The 15,423-nt window shown below is 38.6% G+C and overlaps 1 protein-coding gene across 1 annotated transcript in view; it reads left to right on the top strand.

Annotated features, from left to right (window-relative positions):
- LOC126161789 (chromodomain-helicase-DNA-binding protein 7) overlaps nt 1–15,423 on the top strand; it is a 315,231-nt gene that overhangs the window by 69,694 nt on the left and 230,114 nt on the right. The window contains exons 8-9 of the mRNA XM_049917862.1: nt 80–197; nt 11,931–12,098. Of these exons, the coding sequence (XP_049773819.1) occupies nt 80–197; nt 11,931–12,098 (286 nt within the window). The remainder of the gene's footprint in view (nt 1–79; nt 198–11,930; nt 12,099–15,423) is intronic.

Genomic DNA, 15,423 nt, shown 5'->3' with positions numbered 1-15,423 from the left:
GTAATTAGCCATTTTGAAATTTGAGTCAACTTTAAAATGTTGCAAGTTTATGAAAGTAAATCTTTTCCATTTTTAACAGGGGGATGTTCACAAAGAAGAATAAAAAGAAATTAGTTGGTGGTGATGAATCTGATGCAGAAGACATGTTGGCGACTCCTCCGCCATCACCTGACGATGATTCAGAAAGTTCAAAAAATGTGAGTAACACTGTTCAAATACGTTATTACTCCTCAGTTAAGGGGGTTTGTTGAAAGTATCTGGACAGTATCTACAGACATATAGGAAGTAAGTAAGTTAGTTTAATGCCCTGTAGACTGAAAGTTGTATGAAGTGGAGCACAAAGATCAAATTTTGATGAGGGTATGATTTAATCAGTGTAGGTCAGCCACAGGAAAACTTAAATCTGCATGAACAAAAATGAATGTGTAAATTTTCCACCTGAATGAGAGGCCATTGTATTAACATTTAGTGTCTAGCTGTCGTAATACTATGCCGCTTGTTGGAAATGAGAATGAGCAGCAAATATAATATTATGTCATGCCAGTTACGCTGATTTTCTGCAGTGTCAAACGTATATTTATGGCTACTCCAAATATGTCAGGTGTGTAGGCTTTGTAGCTTTATCTAGTCGGTAGTAGTGGTATCACTAGATAATTTTATTGTCTTTGAAACCATTGTCGTCATCTGTTGTTTCACAGGCATTAGCTGATTTTCAAATTCTGTTTTGTGCCTTTTGTGTGCAATTGTGTTGATTCTGTGTTCAAAATGTGCAGTGAAGAGAGAAAAATCTGGAGCAAATGATTTACCAAGCCATTGACGAGTCTGCAAGTAATAAGAACAAAATATTTGATGAGGATTCAGATTACACCTTCATTGTATTATCATTGCGTATTGTGTTATGAAGGATTTTCCTACAGATAAATCAGCAAATCAATCTTGAACATATGATTGCAGTGAGTGAGTGTTGGACTACGTACTTCTCCAGGTTTCAATTTGTATCACACTTTACTCCACAGTGAACCCTATATTTTACTTTATTCTTGTTTTGTGTATATCTTTAGATTTATGTGGTGTGTAAAAGAAATTTAAACAGAAGGATTACTTGTTTAGTTACTAGGATATGTATTGGAATACCAGAACTCCTTTTCAGTTTTTTTATATATTATTGTTGAACTGAAGTTTCATGTGTAGATTCAGGTTTAACATTATCAATGCCAAGATGTGTATATTCAAAGTAGAAAATCCAGTACACCTAAAAAGTTTTGAAATTCCAGATACATATTTGTACACACAAGTTATAATTAAAAAAAAAAATAGTCCACTGGTAACAATCTTGGTGATTTGTTGATTTGAATATTGTGTGCTTCACTTGTATGTATTAATAATCTGAATCAGATTAGTTGCTGTTGGCTGTTGCAATTTGGTGTGGGTCACGATTAATTTTTGTTGACAGTTTGTAGGAAGATTTTCAGCAATGTTTCATCTTTCTTTCCGTGCCATTGCACGGTTTGTGTGTGTGTGTGTGTGTGTGTGTGTGTGTGTGTGTGTGTGTGTGTGTGTGTGTGTTCATTACCTTATTCTTATGAACAGTACTGCACAGATAAAAACCATAACATAATTACAGAGAGAATTATACTGCCGCCCACTTTTTTTTTTTTAAAGAGGGGAACTCTTGAATATTAAAGGGCTGTTTCCACACATTTTTCCGCAGATGGCTACACTGAAATGCCAAAGAAACTGGTATAAACATGTGTATTCAAATACAGAGATACGTAAACAGGCAGAATATGGAGTTGGTAATGCCTATATAAGACAAGTGTCTGGCAGATTGGTCTGGTAGATTGGTTACTGCTGCTGCAGTGGCAGGTTATCAAGATTTAAGTGAGTTTGAAGGTGGTGGTATAGTCAGCACACGAATGATGGTGCACACCATTTCTGAGGTAGCAATGAAGTGGGCATTTTCCTGTATGACCATTTCCCAAGTGTACTGTGAATATCAGGAATCCAGAAAAACATCAAATCTCTAACATCGCTGTGGCCAGGAAAATATCCTGCAAGACTGGGACCAACGAAAACTGAAAAGAATCTGTCAACGTGACAAGAAGTGCAAAGCTTCCGAAAATTGCAGAAAATTTCAGTACTGGGCCATCAACAAGTGTCATTGTGTAAACCATTAAATGAAACATCATCGATAAGGGCTTTCAGAGCCGATGGCCCACTCGTGTACCCTTGATGACTGCATGGCATAAAGCTCTACGCCTTGCCTAGCTCATCAACACAACATTGACTGTTGATGACTGGAAACATGTTGCTTGGTCAGGTGAGTCTTGTTCCAAATTGTATTGAGCGAATGGATGTGTACGTGTATGGGAACAATGTCATGAATCCATGGACCTTACATGTCATAGGGCACTGTTCAAGCTGGTGGAAGCTCTGAAATGGTGTGGAGCATGTGCAGTTGGAGTGATATGGGACACTTGATACATCTAGTATCACAGGTGTCACATATGTAAGCATGCTGTCTGATCACCTGCATCCATCCAGTCATATCCATTGTGCATTCCGACAGACTTAGGCAATTGCAGCTGGAAAATGCAACACCCCACACATCCAGAATTGCTACAGAGTGGCTCCAGGAACACTCTTCTGAGCTTAAACACTTCTGCTGGTCGTCAGGCTCCCCAGACACGAACATTATTGAGCGTATCTGGGATGCCTTGCAACATGCTGTTAAGAAGAGATCTCCACCCCCTCACACTTTAACAGATTTATGGACAGCCCTGCAGGATTCGTGGTGTCATTTCCCTCCAGCACTACTTCAGACATTAGTTGAGTCCATGCCACATTGTGTTGCGGCACTACTGCTTGCTCGCAGTGCTCGCGGGGACCCTATGCGATATTAGGCAGGTGTACCAGTTTCTTTGGCTCTTCAATGTAGAAGTGCTAATATAGATAATGGCAGAACAAATTTTGGAATTTATAGAGTTATGTTTCTTATGCCACTAAGTAGTTTAATCAAATTAGTGCAGTAACTGTTTCTAGAGAGAATTCATCCTATTCAGATCAGCTTTTGTGGAATCTGAAGTAAATTACATTAAAATAAACAAGAGATTACAAGAATACTTTACTATCTTCAAATTATTAATTATTTCACTATACTCTCAAATATCCTATTTAGTGTTGAATTTGTAATAACAGACATGGGGAGATTTTTTTTTTTTAAGGCGTTTGAGAAATTTTGTGTCAGAACTTAATCGTTTTCACCTGAAATTAAACTTGGTGTACTAGATGTTACCATCGTCATTTGACATCAGTGTCTAATTATCTGTGCTGCCAACTCTACAAGTTTCGTTGTCTTAACCATAGCTTTCAGATATTTCCTTACAAACTATTCAGTTGGTGCTGAATAGAAAAGCATAGTGGCTAAAATTGGTTATATTTTAACCACATTGATATGCGAGACAACTCCAGCTGCCTAAAATAACTGAAGAAAATGAATGTAGAGGCATACTTCCAACATCTTTCATTTGATATGCAAAAGAGTGACATTAACTTCTGAAGACATTTCTCAATTTTTTGTCCTGTATTGTACCCCTGGAAAGATAGTTCAACCGTATATATTATTAAAGTATTATGTAACTGAAAGATGCATGGGGATAACATCATCAGTACTTGCCTATTTGGATACCTCATCTGTGGAGCGTATTTTAACTTAATATGTCAATTTTGTGTTGTTGGTATGTGGCAGTCAAATGGCAATAAATGTCCCATAAAGCACATTCTCTACTGGGATGCCAAGAAAACAGCCATTAAGACTCGTATTTGAAAGGAAACTCATTACAAACTCAGCCCCATTTAGATTTCAGGTCATTTTCTGAAATCACTGAAGAGAAAAGCTAGGATAATTCTTTAAACAAGCCCATGGCAGATATCATTTTCTGTACTTGTCAGATTTGATAGAGTGTGCCAACTTTTATGCTGAGGGAATGTTAGTTTGACCTTCCTTAATTTGCAGTAGGGGAGTGTGATTCATTGATAAATAGTGATTGCTAATGGCTGTAACTTTTGAAGCATTGTAAAGAACAAAAGTTGGTTGTGAAAATGGCTGCAGAATTTAGACTGTCATTTTGGAAGTGATTGTGACTGTCATTTTGGAAGTGATTGTGACTGTCATTTTGGAAGTGATTGTGACTGTCATTTTGGAAGTGATTGTGACTGTCATTTTGGAAGTGATTGTGACTGTCATTTTGGAAGTGATTGTGACTGTCATTTTGGAAGTGATTGTGACTGTCATTTTGGAAGTGATTGTGACTGTCATTTTGGAAGTGATTGTGACTGTCATTTTGGAAGTGATTGTGACTGTCATTTTGGAAGTGATTGTGACTGTCATTTTGGAAGTGATTGTGACTGTCATTTTGGAAGTGATTGTGACTGTCATTTTGGAAGTGATTGTGACTGTCATTTTGGAAGTGATTGTGACTGTCATTTTGGAAGTGATTGTGACTGTCATTTTGGAAGTGATTGTGACTGTCATTTTGGAAGTGATTGTGACTGTCATTTTGGAAGTGATTGTGACTGTCATTTTGGAAGTGATTGTGACTGTCATTTTGGAAGTGATTGTGACTGTCATTTTGGAAGTGATTGTGACTGTCATTTTGGAAGTGATTGTGACTGTCATTTTGGAAGTGATTGTGACTGTCATTTTGGAAGTGATTGTGACTGTCATTTTGGAAGTGATTGTGACTGTCATTTTGGAAGTGATTGTGACTGTCATTTTGGAAGTGATTGTGACTGTCATTTTGGAAGTGATTGTGACTGTCATTTTGGAAGTGATTGTGACTGTCATTTTGGAAGTGATTGTGACTGTCATTTTGGAAGTGATTGTGACTGTCATTTTGGAAGTGATTGTGACTGTCATTTTGGAAGTGATTGTGACTGTCATTTTGGAAGTGATTGTGACTGTCATTTTGGAAGTGATTGTGACTGACATTTTGGAAGTGATTGTGACTGACATTTTGGAAGTGATTGTGACTGACATTTTGGAAGTGATTGTGACTGACATTTTGGAAGTGATTGTGACTGACATTTTGGAAGTGATTGTGACTGACATTTTGGAAGTGATTGTGACTGACATTTTGGAAGTGATTGTGACTGACATTTTGGAAGTGATGTTGACACTAATATTACTGCTTGCTCCTTTTTTGTATGGGGGAATTGCCCTCCCAATCTCTGCAATATCCTTGTCAGATCCTGTGTTACTCCTGCACCCATCTCCTTACCCTTTGGCTCCTACCTCTGTGACTATCCCTGTTGCAAGATGCCCTATGCAGTCTTCTGCAACCACCTATACAATCCCCGTAACTGACAAAACATACACTATCAAAGAGAAATGACACGTCATATACCAGCTGTTATGTAAACACTGTTCAGCGTTTTCATTGGCATGACTACCACCAAGTTATCAGTTAGGATGAATGGGCATAGGCAGAGGATGTATACAAGCAACACACGATGTCCTGTTGCAGAACATGCTCTACAAACTGACAATCGTGACCTTGTTGCGTGTTTCACCATGCGCGCCACCTGGATTCTTCCTCCCCAAACACCAGTTTCTCAGAACTCTGCAGATGGGAACTAGTGCTACAACATGTCTTTCATGCTCACTACCCTCCTGGCCTTTATTTATGTTAATTTCTTCTGTATCAGCATTTCTTCACAATAACTACTTGTTTCTTCACTACGTTTTAGTTTCTGCATATTTGATTTTCTGGCCTGCCTATTTTTAGTCATCCCCCTCCCACCTCTGTGTCCCATACAGTCCACTTTGATTTTCATTCTAATTAATTGTTGCATGATGCTTTAACAGTAATCTCTGTCTTGCATATTTCCCTGTGTTTCACCTTTAAAGTCTCAGGTTTTCAAATCTCTTCCAATGTAGTCCCCAGCAATCAGTGTTTCCTTTTCATCCTCTCCAGTTAGTCTTCCCTGACATGGGTCTGGGTGACTTTTCCACACTCTGCCCCTTTTTCTAAACCTCTCCAGTCCTTTTTTTTCACCCCTCTTCCTTCCCCTTCAGCCCTTCTGTAGGAAGACAGAACCACTAGCTCCGAAAGCTTGCCTAAGTAAAACCGTGTGTTTTGTGTGTGTGTGTGTGTGTGTGTGTGTGTGTGTGTGTGTTTTTCTGCTGCCATTTGGTGAGTAGATTTTTAAAATCTGTCCATTTTACGTACTATAGAAATGAAGTATCATATAGCAAATCGTCACTATATTTTACCGTGCGAAAGAGACAGAAACATTCGAAAAGCGTAATGTGGAATAAAAAGTAGTACTGTTTTTAGTAGGGATTGGTAGGTATGCATGGCACCATAAAATATTCTGGAAGAGGCACTATGTTGTGGGCCATTTTTGCCAATTTTAATCATTATTCAGTTGTCTTGTTCATAGACAAAACTTTTATGGGTTGTGTGTGTGTGTGTGTGTGTGTGTGTGTGTGTGTGTGTGTGTGTGTGTGTGTGTGTGTGTAAGCTTCCATGGTTCTCGTCACCTTCAACCAAATCTTTCTGGGCATATGACCACGTCAACATCTTCTTAAATTAATGTTGTGGTCACTGTTGCAAGTGACCTTCATCGGAGTGATACATTTACTGCTTGCACAGTGATGAACAGATAGTTATGGTTTGTGCACTCTTGCTAGATGCAGCAGACATCTATGTAGGCATTTGAAGAACCAGTGCTAAAGTCATCTTCAGTGCATGCTTAATGCTGACTTCAGAATGCATAACACCTTTGTTATCCGGCCACTTGGTGAGTAGGAACTGCTAAACTTCCATCATCATCTCAGTCAACAGCATGCCATACCCAAGTCACAGTGGAAATTGAGAAAAGTGTGCTGCCCTTACTTCGTGTGGAAATGTATAGAAAACTTGATGCCTCACTTGACTGCCAAGTGCATGGGAAACCTACCTGTTTGACAGATACTAAAGTTTTCTCCCTACTATTACCTGAAACATTGGCACCGTTTTTACTATCCCCTGTCTGCTATCTGCCTTTATTCCCTCTTCTGCTCCCAGTCCAACCTCACAGTAACATTCCATCCTCCAGTACACCTGTGTAGCTCCTTCAGTTAGTGAGCTTTGTCAGTGACACGTAATTTCCAGTTATATTCCTTAACTTACATGCAATATCTTACAGTTTCAGAAGTTTTAATCAACATATTTCCTTCCTTTCTTCATTCTTTCCACTCTATATGCGGCCAGGGATGGGTTGGGACAGGTCTGGTATGTTAAATTCCATAGAGAACGGACCCTACTCTTTTGTCTGTCTCTTCTGTACTTGCTCAAATGTAATAACATTGAAAAACATAGTTGCTATTCACCATACAGCAGAGATGCTGAGTCACAGGTAGGCGGAACAAAAAGACTGTTGGAAAGGGAGTTTTTGGCCAACAAGGCTTTGTCGAAAATAGACCACCCCCCCCCCCCCCCCCCCCCCCACACACACACACACACACACACACACACACACACGTGTGCAAACCCAACTCTCAGACACATAACCAGTCTCCGGCAGCTGGAGCCAGACTTTCCATACTGGATTCTCCATTGCTTGACTTTACTTGGCCAGATGTGATATAGTCTTCAAAGTGTTTGTGCATTGTGTGACTGAGGTGACATGTGGAAACCATATCAATATTTACCTAAGTGAATGTGGAAAACCGTCTTAAAAACTACATCCATGCAGTCTGGCACAATGGCCCTCGTCATTAATTTACTGGGTGGTTTTGGTGTGGGAACTGTCTCTCCCCGTGTTCCAGAAGCGGGCGCTCTAACGTGTTAGACATGCTAAACAATAAACGAACTCTGTTCTTCATTGAACTTAACACAGTGAGATCATATTTAGATAATGTATTGGTTGCTGTTTAATACATACCAGGTAGTATGATTGTTTTTGCATATCAGCTAGTATGACACCTTTGTGTAGTACACCTAGAAACAGTCTTTCAATTGCTGAGTACCACCACACTTTGTGGACTGCCTTGCCTTTTCAATTTATCCCCTCTTGAGTAGCACAAAACAAACATTTTTGACTCTCCTTCCAATTGGGTCATGTACATTAGTCAATAAGCTCACGTTTTTGCTTTGAAGCCTCATAGGGTTGGTCCCTGCTGATGCTCATTTGCAAACAGAGAACTTCTCTAGCAATTGCTGAGCGATGTCAGTTCTGAGGTTGATGTTGCATGTGTTTGCTTTTCACTTTGTTTCCTAAGTTCAGCTGCAACTTAACAAACACAGTTTGTGCTTTGTTTTAGAATACATTTTAGAGCCAGTTGTTAGCTAGAAAGTGAATTCCAAGCATTCATACAACGGGGCATGCATTTGCTAGCAGAGTTCATGATGTGATAGAAATTCCACAGCAACTTCATGTAACCACAATTCATCATTTGTTGCGACTGGATTAACAGAATTTGAAATGTTGTGTTCCCTTCAGAATTGTTGTTTCTTTAATTAAGCTTCATATGTTTTATACACGATATAAATGAAAGTTAGTTTTTTGCGAGAATTGAAAGTTTTATTGATTTTGGAAAATTCGTTACTCATCAATTTTGTTACATTCAAAAGATTCCACAAGAATGTGGGCCAGTGCTTGTTCCTGTCTTCTTGAATGCAATAATTAGTATGATACACTATGTGATCAAAAGTATCTGAACACCTGGTTGAAAATGACCTGAAAGTTCGTGGCACCCTCCATCGGTAATGCTGGAATTCAGTATGGTGTTGGCCCACCCTTAGCCTCAATGACAGCTTCCACTTTCACAGGCATACGTTCAGTCATGTGCTGGAAGGTTTCTTGGGGAATAGCAGCCCATCCTTCACTGAGTGCTGCACTGAGGAGAGGTATCGATGTCGGTCAGTGAGGCCTGGCACAAATTCGGCATTCCAAAACATCCCACAGGTGTTCTATAGGATTCAGGCCAGGACTCTGTGCAGGCCAGTCCATTACAGGGATGTTATTGTCATGTAACCACTGCACGAAAGGCCATGCATTATGAACAGGTACTGCCCTCCAATGCTAAATTTGTGATCCCTTGATGCCTCAAAACATGTCCTACCAACCGATCCCTTCTTCTAGTCAAGTTGTGCCACAAACTTCTCTTCTCCCCAATCCTATTCAATACCTCCTCATTAGTTATGTGATCTACCCACCTTATCTTCAGCATTCTTCTGTAGCACCACATTTCGAAAGCTTCTATTCTCTTCTTGTCCAAACTAGTTATCGTCCATGTTTCACTTCCATACATGGCTACACTCCATACAAATACTTTCAGAAACGACTTCCTGACACTTAAATCAATACTCGATGTTAACAAATTCCTCTTCTTGAGAAACGCTTTCCTTGCCATTGCCAGTCTACATTTTATATCCTCTCTACTTCGACCATCATCGGTTATGCAGTTACCATCCCCGAATTGCTCTTAAACAGTGGGAAGCAAGAAGATGCTTAAAACATCAATGTAGGCCTGTGCTGTGATAGTGCCATGCAAAACAAGGTGTGGAAGACCCGTCCATGCAAAACAGACCACACCAGAACACCACTGCCTCTGAATTTTACTGTTGGTGCTACACATGGTGGTAGATGACGTTCACGGGGCATTCGCCATACCCATACCCTGCCAATGGATCCCCAAATTGTGGGCGTTCGCCATACCCACACCCTGCCAATGGATCCCCACATTGTGTACTGTGATTCGTCAACCACACAACATTTTGCCATTGTTCAGTCATCCAATTTTTACACTCCTTACACCACGCGAGATGTCGTTTGGCATTTACCAGTGTGATATGTGGCTTATGAGCAGCCGCTCGACCATGAAATCAAAGTTTTCTCACCTCCCGCCTAACTGTCAGAGTACTTCCAGTGGATTGTGATGCAGTTTGGAATTCCTGTGCGATGGTCTTGATAGATGTCTCCCTATTACACATTATGACCCTCTTAAACTGTCAGCGGTCTCTGTCAGCCAACAGAAGAGGTCGGCCTGTACGATTTTGTGCTACGTGTCCCTTCACATTTCCACTTCACTATCACATTGGCAACAGTGGACCTAGGGATGTTTAAGAGTGTGCAAATCTCGTGTACAGATATACAATAAATGTGACACCTGATCACCTGACCATGTTCGAAGTCCGTCCCATTCTGCTCTCTCACAATGTCTAATGGCTACTGAGGTCACTGATACGGAGTACCTGGCAGTAGGTGGCAGCAATGCATCTAATATGAAAAACATATGTTTTTAGGGGTGTGCAGATACTGTGATTGACTATTTCTGTGATTCTGCCCTTACCTATTCAGTGTAACCAAATGCAGCTGTCAGCTCCTTTGACTATTTCTGTGATTCTGCCCTTACCTATTCAGTGTAACCAAATGCAGCTGTCAGCTCCTTACAATTTCTTCCTATTTCCTAAGCTATGTTTGACAAATTTAAACGCTAAAGCTTGGTAAGGCGTTGATTTTTGTTAAAGAAGAAATTCACGTACAATGAGCGAAGTGTGAGCTGTTGCAGTGTTGTGCTATTGCTGTGAACAGTTTGGCTATAAAATCTGAATATGTTACTAAAATTGCTTCACGTAAATGGCATCAACTAGTTGGTAATATCCATTTACTGTGTGATGGATGCAATGAGCAAATTTCTGTCAAACTTATCAATCTTATTTTGGCTCTGCTCTTTATGGAACTATCGGTGTTATGACTGGCATATAAATGTCATATCGATACATACACGTGTCACCACTAATTAATTACAACCTCTCTGAACAATTCTGGATTGTTGTGTAGTTTATTCAGCAACTTCTGAGCTGTTTTTTCTGTCCCCTCATTGTTACTTTCTCACCATTTCTATATTAATTCTAGAGTTGTAGTATTTGTAGTTCGTTGTGGAATTGATAATGGTTACAGTGTTCACTTTCCCCTTCTGCTTGGAGGAACATAAAAACAGAATATTTATGGTTAAATATTAAAAAATTGACCAAATTTTGAAGTTGGAGCTGCTTGTTAAGGCCCAGCTGTGTATATTCACTCACCTTGGGAAACAGATTTTTCACAGTTAACAGTGATGTCATGGTCATGGTAAATATTCAGGGATATGACAGGAACAGCCATCTAAAACAAAAAAAGTCTAGTAAGTATGGGCTTTAAACTCCATACCTTAAGAGCTATAAGCACTTCTTCATCTTTGATACTGTGATACAAATCTCTTCTACTGCAGTTACCTTGCTCTGGATGTTATGGTAGTATGATTCGAGTTATGGTAGTATGGACAAACAGTAGGCGAGGAAAATGCCATAGCAACGTTTCATTAAGTTTTTGCAGGTGAAGCAAAAATTTTCTTAAAAAATAATACAAAGTGATATAGAACGTTGTTACATGTTTAACTGTATTGTAGAGGCCTAGTTGTTGACAGATTGGAGAAGTCTGTGTAATCTTTGGTTATGGAGTTACTGGTACTGGAATTGAGAGTTCTCACAGACAGATGGAGTTACAAGATTTTCATTGCCTACCATTGATGTGAAACACGTCTCTTCTACTGAACAGATGCTCATAATTCTTAACATGCGCATTTTAGAGCTCATGTTTATTAGACTATTTTTGCTTCAAATGATCTTTCCTGTCGTATCCATGAAAACTGATCCATCCTCTTGGGATGGGCTGTACTTGTTACGTTGATATGTACTAGATAGAACCTTATCTGATGTATCGGAATGGCATTTAGATTTAAATTATTCTTAGTACAACATGTTTCCTGCATTCTGTTTAAGAATTTTAGATGGTTTTTTGTTGCAAGTAGTGCACTTTAGTATACATGGTGAATTATCTGTTTTGCTTCATGACAAGAGTGGTGTGTTTTACTCTACAGTGTTGAATTGTTTGTTTAATAGAAACGCAGATCTGCTCGAAATACTCAAAGGAAAAAGTATGTTGATGATATTATGCTTAGTATATCGGATGAGGACTCTCCAAAGTCATCAGCTCCAAGAGCTGATCTGCCGAAGACTTCTGCAGATGATTCTGCTGATCCAGCTGTGAAGCCAAATTTTGTTTACATTGTGAGTAGATATTTAATCCTACAGGATTATGAGTTGTTATTTACTGTTCAGTGTTTATATTTAATAAAGATGAAAGTTTATAACCAGTATGTATTGATTTATTTGTGGCACTATCCATCATGACTTGAAAATTATTCCATATAAATCATCATTGTTTAAAAACTGCAGTTAAACTACAACCAAGAGGAAAGAAAAGTGATTGTGGGGTACCCTCCCCCCCTGCTCGCTCTTAATTTTTCTTAAGAGCTGCTTATGACATCTTCCTCTCCATACCTGGAATTCTCAGGGACATCCCCCCCCCCTCCCCCGCCCCCCCCAGTTTTGAGTGGCCACCCTGCATGTTCATTACTTTAGATTGAAATAAAATAAAAAGTTTCTTAAATTTCTATTCGATAAAATTTTGCCCCCTTAATCGTATAATTAAAATTTTTACACACTCGTGTAAGACACTCTTGAAAGTTTAAGTGGTAGTAACTGCTGAAATAGAATGAAACATTTGAATGTCCTTATTAGGAAAAAAGTCTGATGCCCTCTATATAAAGTGATATTTACAGGTGTAATGAAAAGTTATAAAATACTAAAATTATTAATGTAGAAACTTGCACTGTTGGTTTTATTTTGCAGCAGTGAGAAACATACTTTTTTTAATCAAGTGACCTATTAGGTAGTCGTGATATATGTTATGCTGTTGTCAACTTGAACTCGGATCTGAACTATTGTCAGGAAAAAAAATATTTTTAGGCTGAACTACTGAAACAATTTGTCATGATGCAATTTTATGAAATTATTTGACTTGTAAAGTACACTACAAAGCAATATTAAATGTGCTTCCTAGTTTAGTTCCACGGGTGGCTGATGGAAGTTGAATGACATCGGCCAATAGTGTCTGTTTTGTGATTTCCACCACTTTCACAGTGCAGACTATGTTTAATATGTCTTTGTATAAGGTAGCAGAAATAAAATGTAGTTTATGATCATTGGAAAGTTGAATTAGTCTTGTGTGTTGAAAATAGAAGCAGTAAACGTAATCTTGCAGGCTTGTTAAATTTGGCAGCATCCCAAAAACATTTGATACATCTCAAGATCCCCTTGGCTGGGTCACACATTCTTCCTAGAGTGGGTATATAGTAATGATTCATTTTTTTCCCTTGATGGCATCTTAATATGTGAACTTGATGTAATGTTTGAGTTAATTGACAGAATTTTTCTAAAGTGTACTATTTGCATGGGGCAATGTCCCACAGTTTCTTGATGCAAGCATTCATATTCCTGTTTCTGAGGCAGTCACGGGTAATGTCTAATTTCACTGTGCCTTTAATGGATTATTAAATAATACTTTTAGTTCTCTTTTAAAAGCATTGGAAAGTGTCATGGATGTCTTGGATTTGTCTGCTGTTTATCATAAACTGGCCACAATTGTCAGCCGTACTGGCCAGAGCTGTTGAAAGGATGAGGTCCATGATGCTGTGCAGGTTTTAGTAATTTTTTAACAGTAATTATATGTTAATTGTTGTTGGTTTTCTTGGGAGGCATTGGTTAAAAAGTGTAATTAGATCCACCGAGAACTCTGCAACTGGAATGAAGAGAATATGTTAATTAAAATGTGGATTGTATTCTTTATGTAATAATGATTATAAAAAGAGATAGCAATAATATATATGGTTTAAGAGTTAGCAGTCTTTTCTAAAAACTGGTCAAATCTGGTAATGAGAAGCAGCACAATAAAGAGAACTATTATATTGGTATATGCAGAGAACCCAGAATTCTGTAGAGACAGATATATGCACGTAAGTCACACCTCTGTCAGTTAATAGGATGAAATCTTGCAGAATAGCTTGGTGTGGCTATTTAAGGTACTTCCAGAACTGTGTTTTACTTCCAATATAATAATGAAATTTATTGTGGTTTCAAGGCTATGATTGTTCTTGTTTCAAACCAACAAAAGGAACAGTCATCAGTTTATCAGAAGGCTTAGAGATTTTTCTTGAAACACTCTTGGATTCATCTGTAGGCAGTAGTAGTGTGTAAAGGTGGTAACAGGTTAACCACGTGTACCTTTGCGTCCTTAAATTCACTAAATAAGAGACAATTATAGCCTGTCACTGCAGGTCTCTTCAACACGTCACACCAAAGTACCAACAGACAAAATAAAACATGAATGCTACTACATATTGGTATCACTCAACATTAAGATGTTTCATATCATTTTTGTTCAAATGTCTGTGATCGTCTGAGTGTTGGAGTAGTGCATTAGTAAATTGTATGTGCTTCTTACCATGATGTTTATCTTCTTTAATATTGTCTGTGGTCACTTTACTTAACTGTAGGCTCTATCCCCCTTCTGTCCTTTTCTCTTCTGCGTTATCTCAAAGATTGTGTAATTTAGGATGGGTGGTGGACGGGCATTACTTGAGTCATTGTTAGTGGCCATGACATGTTTGAGTATGCATGCCAAGAGTTACAGTACTGTGTTGATGTTGCCCTCATAATACAAGACATCTGTGTTGACCACCTGTAAAGTGTTAAGCCTCAAGGAGATTCTGTATTGACTGAATTGTGTTCCTGCATCTCTTGTAATTGTCATGCAGCAGTGTTTTGAAGCTTAGGAGAACAGTATAATCCCTCTTTTACATTCCTTGAATTTCCCATCATTTACGACATTTTTTTATTGTTTCCATCAAATGTTCTGTGTCCACAATGTAAATCCCACCCTTTCACATCAACATATTTATTATCTTCCCACGATTTATGCTTTATGAAAAAACTGACATAAAATGATGCTGCAATGATGTGGGCCATCAGGTAGTATTTACAAACATAATGTGTCAGTAGGTTTAACATTAATGCAATAATTTTCAAATGTAATTAAAACTTGTTCTTGTGATGGCGGGACTTCTCTGTGAAACTATCAGTTAAAGTCGGTATTGTCAGCATCCTTCATCAAAAATGAAACTAACAGTGACACCAACATGCTGCATACAGTGGCCAGTGGCACAGGAGTTAGTCTCAAGATACTGGTTCCAAGAGTAATTATAAAAGTGTTACGGAATACATTTTTTGGTATCATTACAGATTAATTCTTGAAGAAGGAGGACTTTGTGATTACGACCTACTTTTGAACATGAAATTTTTAGCTGTACTTCTCCCAACAACCACTGGGCATTTGACAGTGACATTGTCACACATAAAGAACTTTCACTACAAAGTTATGTGCTGTTATTGTGGAACAATAATAGGAATACTGAAAATCGTATTGGCTATTTTAATTTTACTGCTGGCAACTGTCATCCTTATTATCTTTATTGATGGTTTGCAGCATTGGGAA

The sequence above is a fragment of the Schistocerca cancellata genome, chromosome 2 (genome assembly GCF_023864275.1).
Source record: "Schistocerca cancellata isolate TAMUIC-IGC-003103 chromosome 2, iqSchCanc2.1, whole genome shotgun sequence".
NCBI classification, from domain to species: domain Eukaryota; kingdom Metazoa; phylum Arthropoda; class Insecta; order Orthoptera; family Acrididae; genus Schistocerca; species Schistocerca cancellata.
The sequence above is the reverse complement of the archived record's forward strand: the minus strand, read 5'-3'. Positions and strand labels throughout refer to the sequence as shown.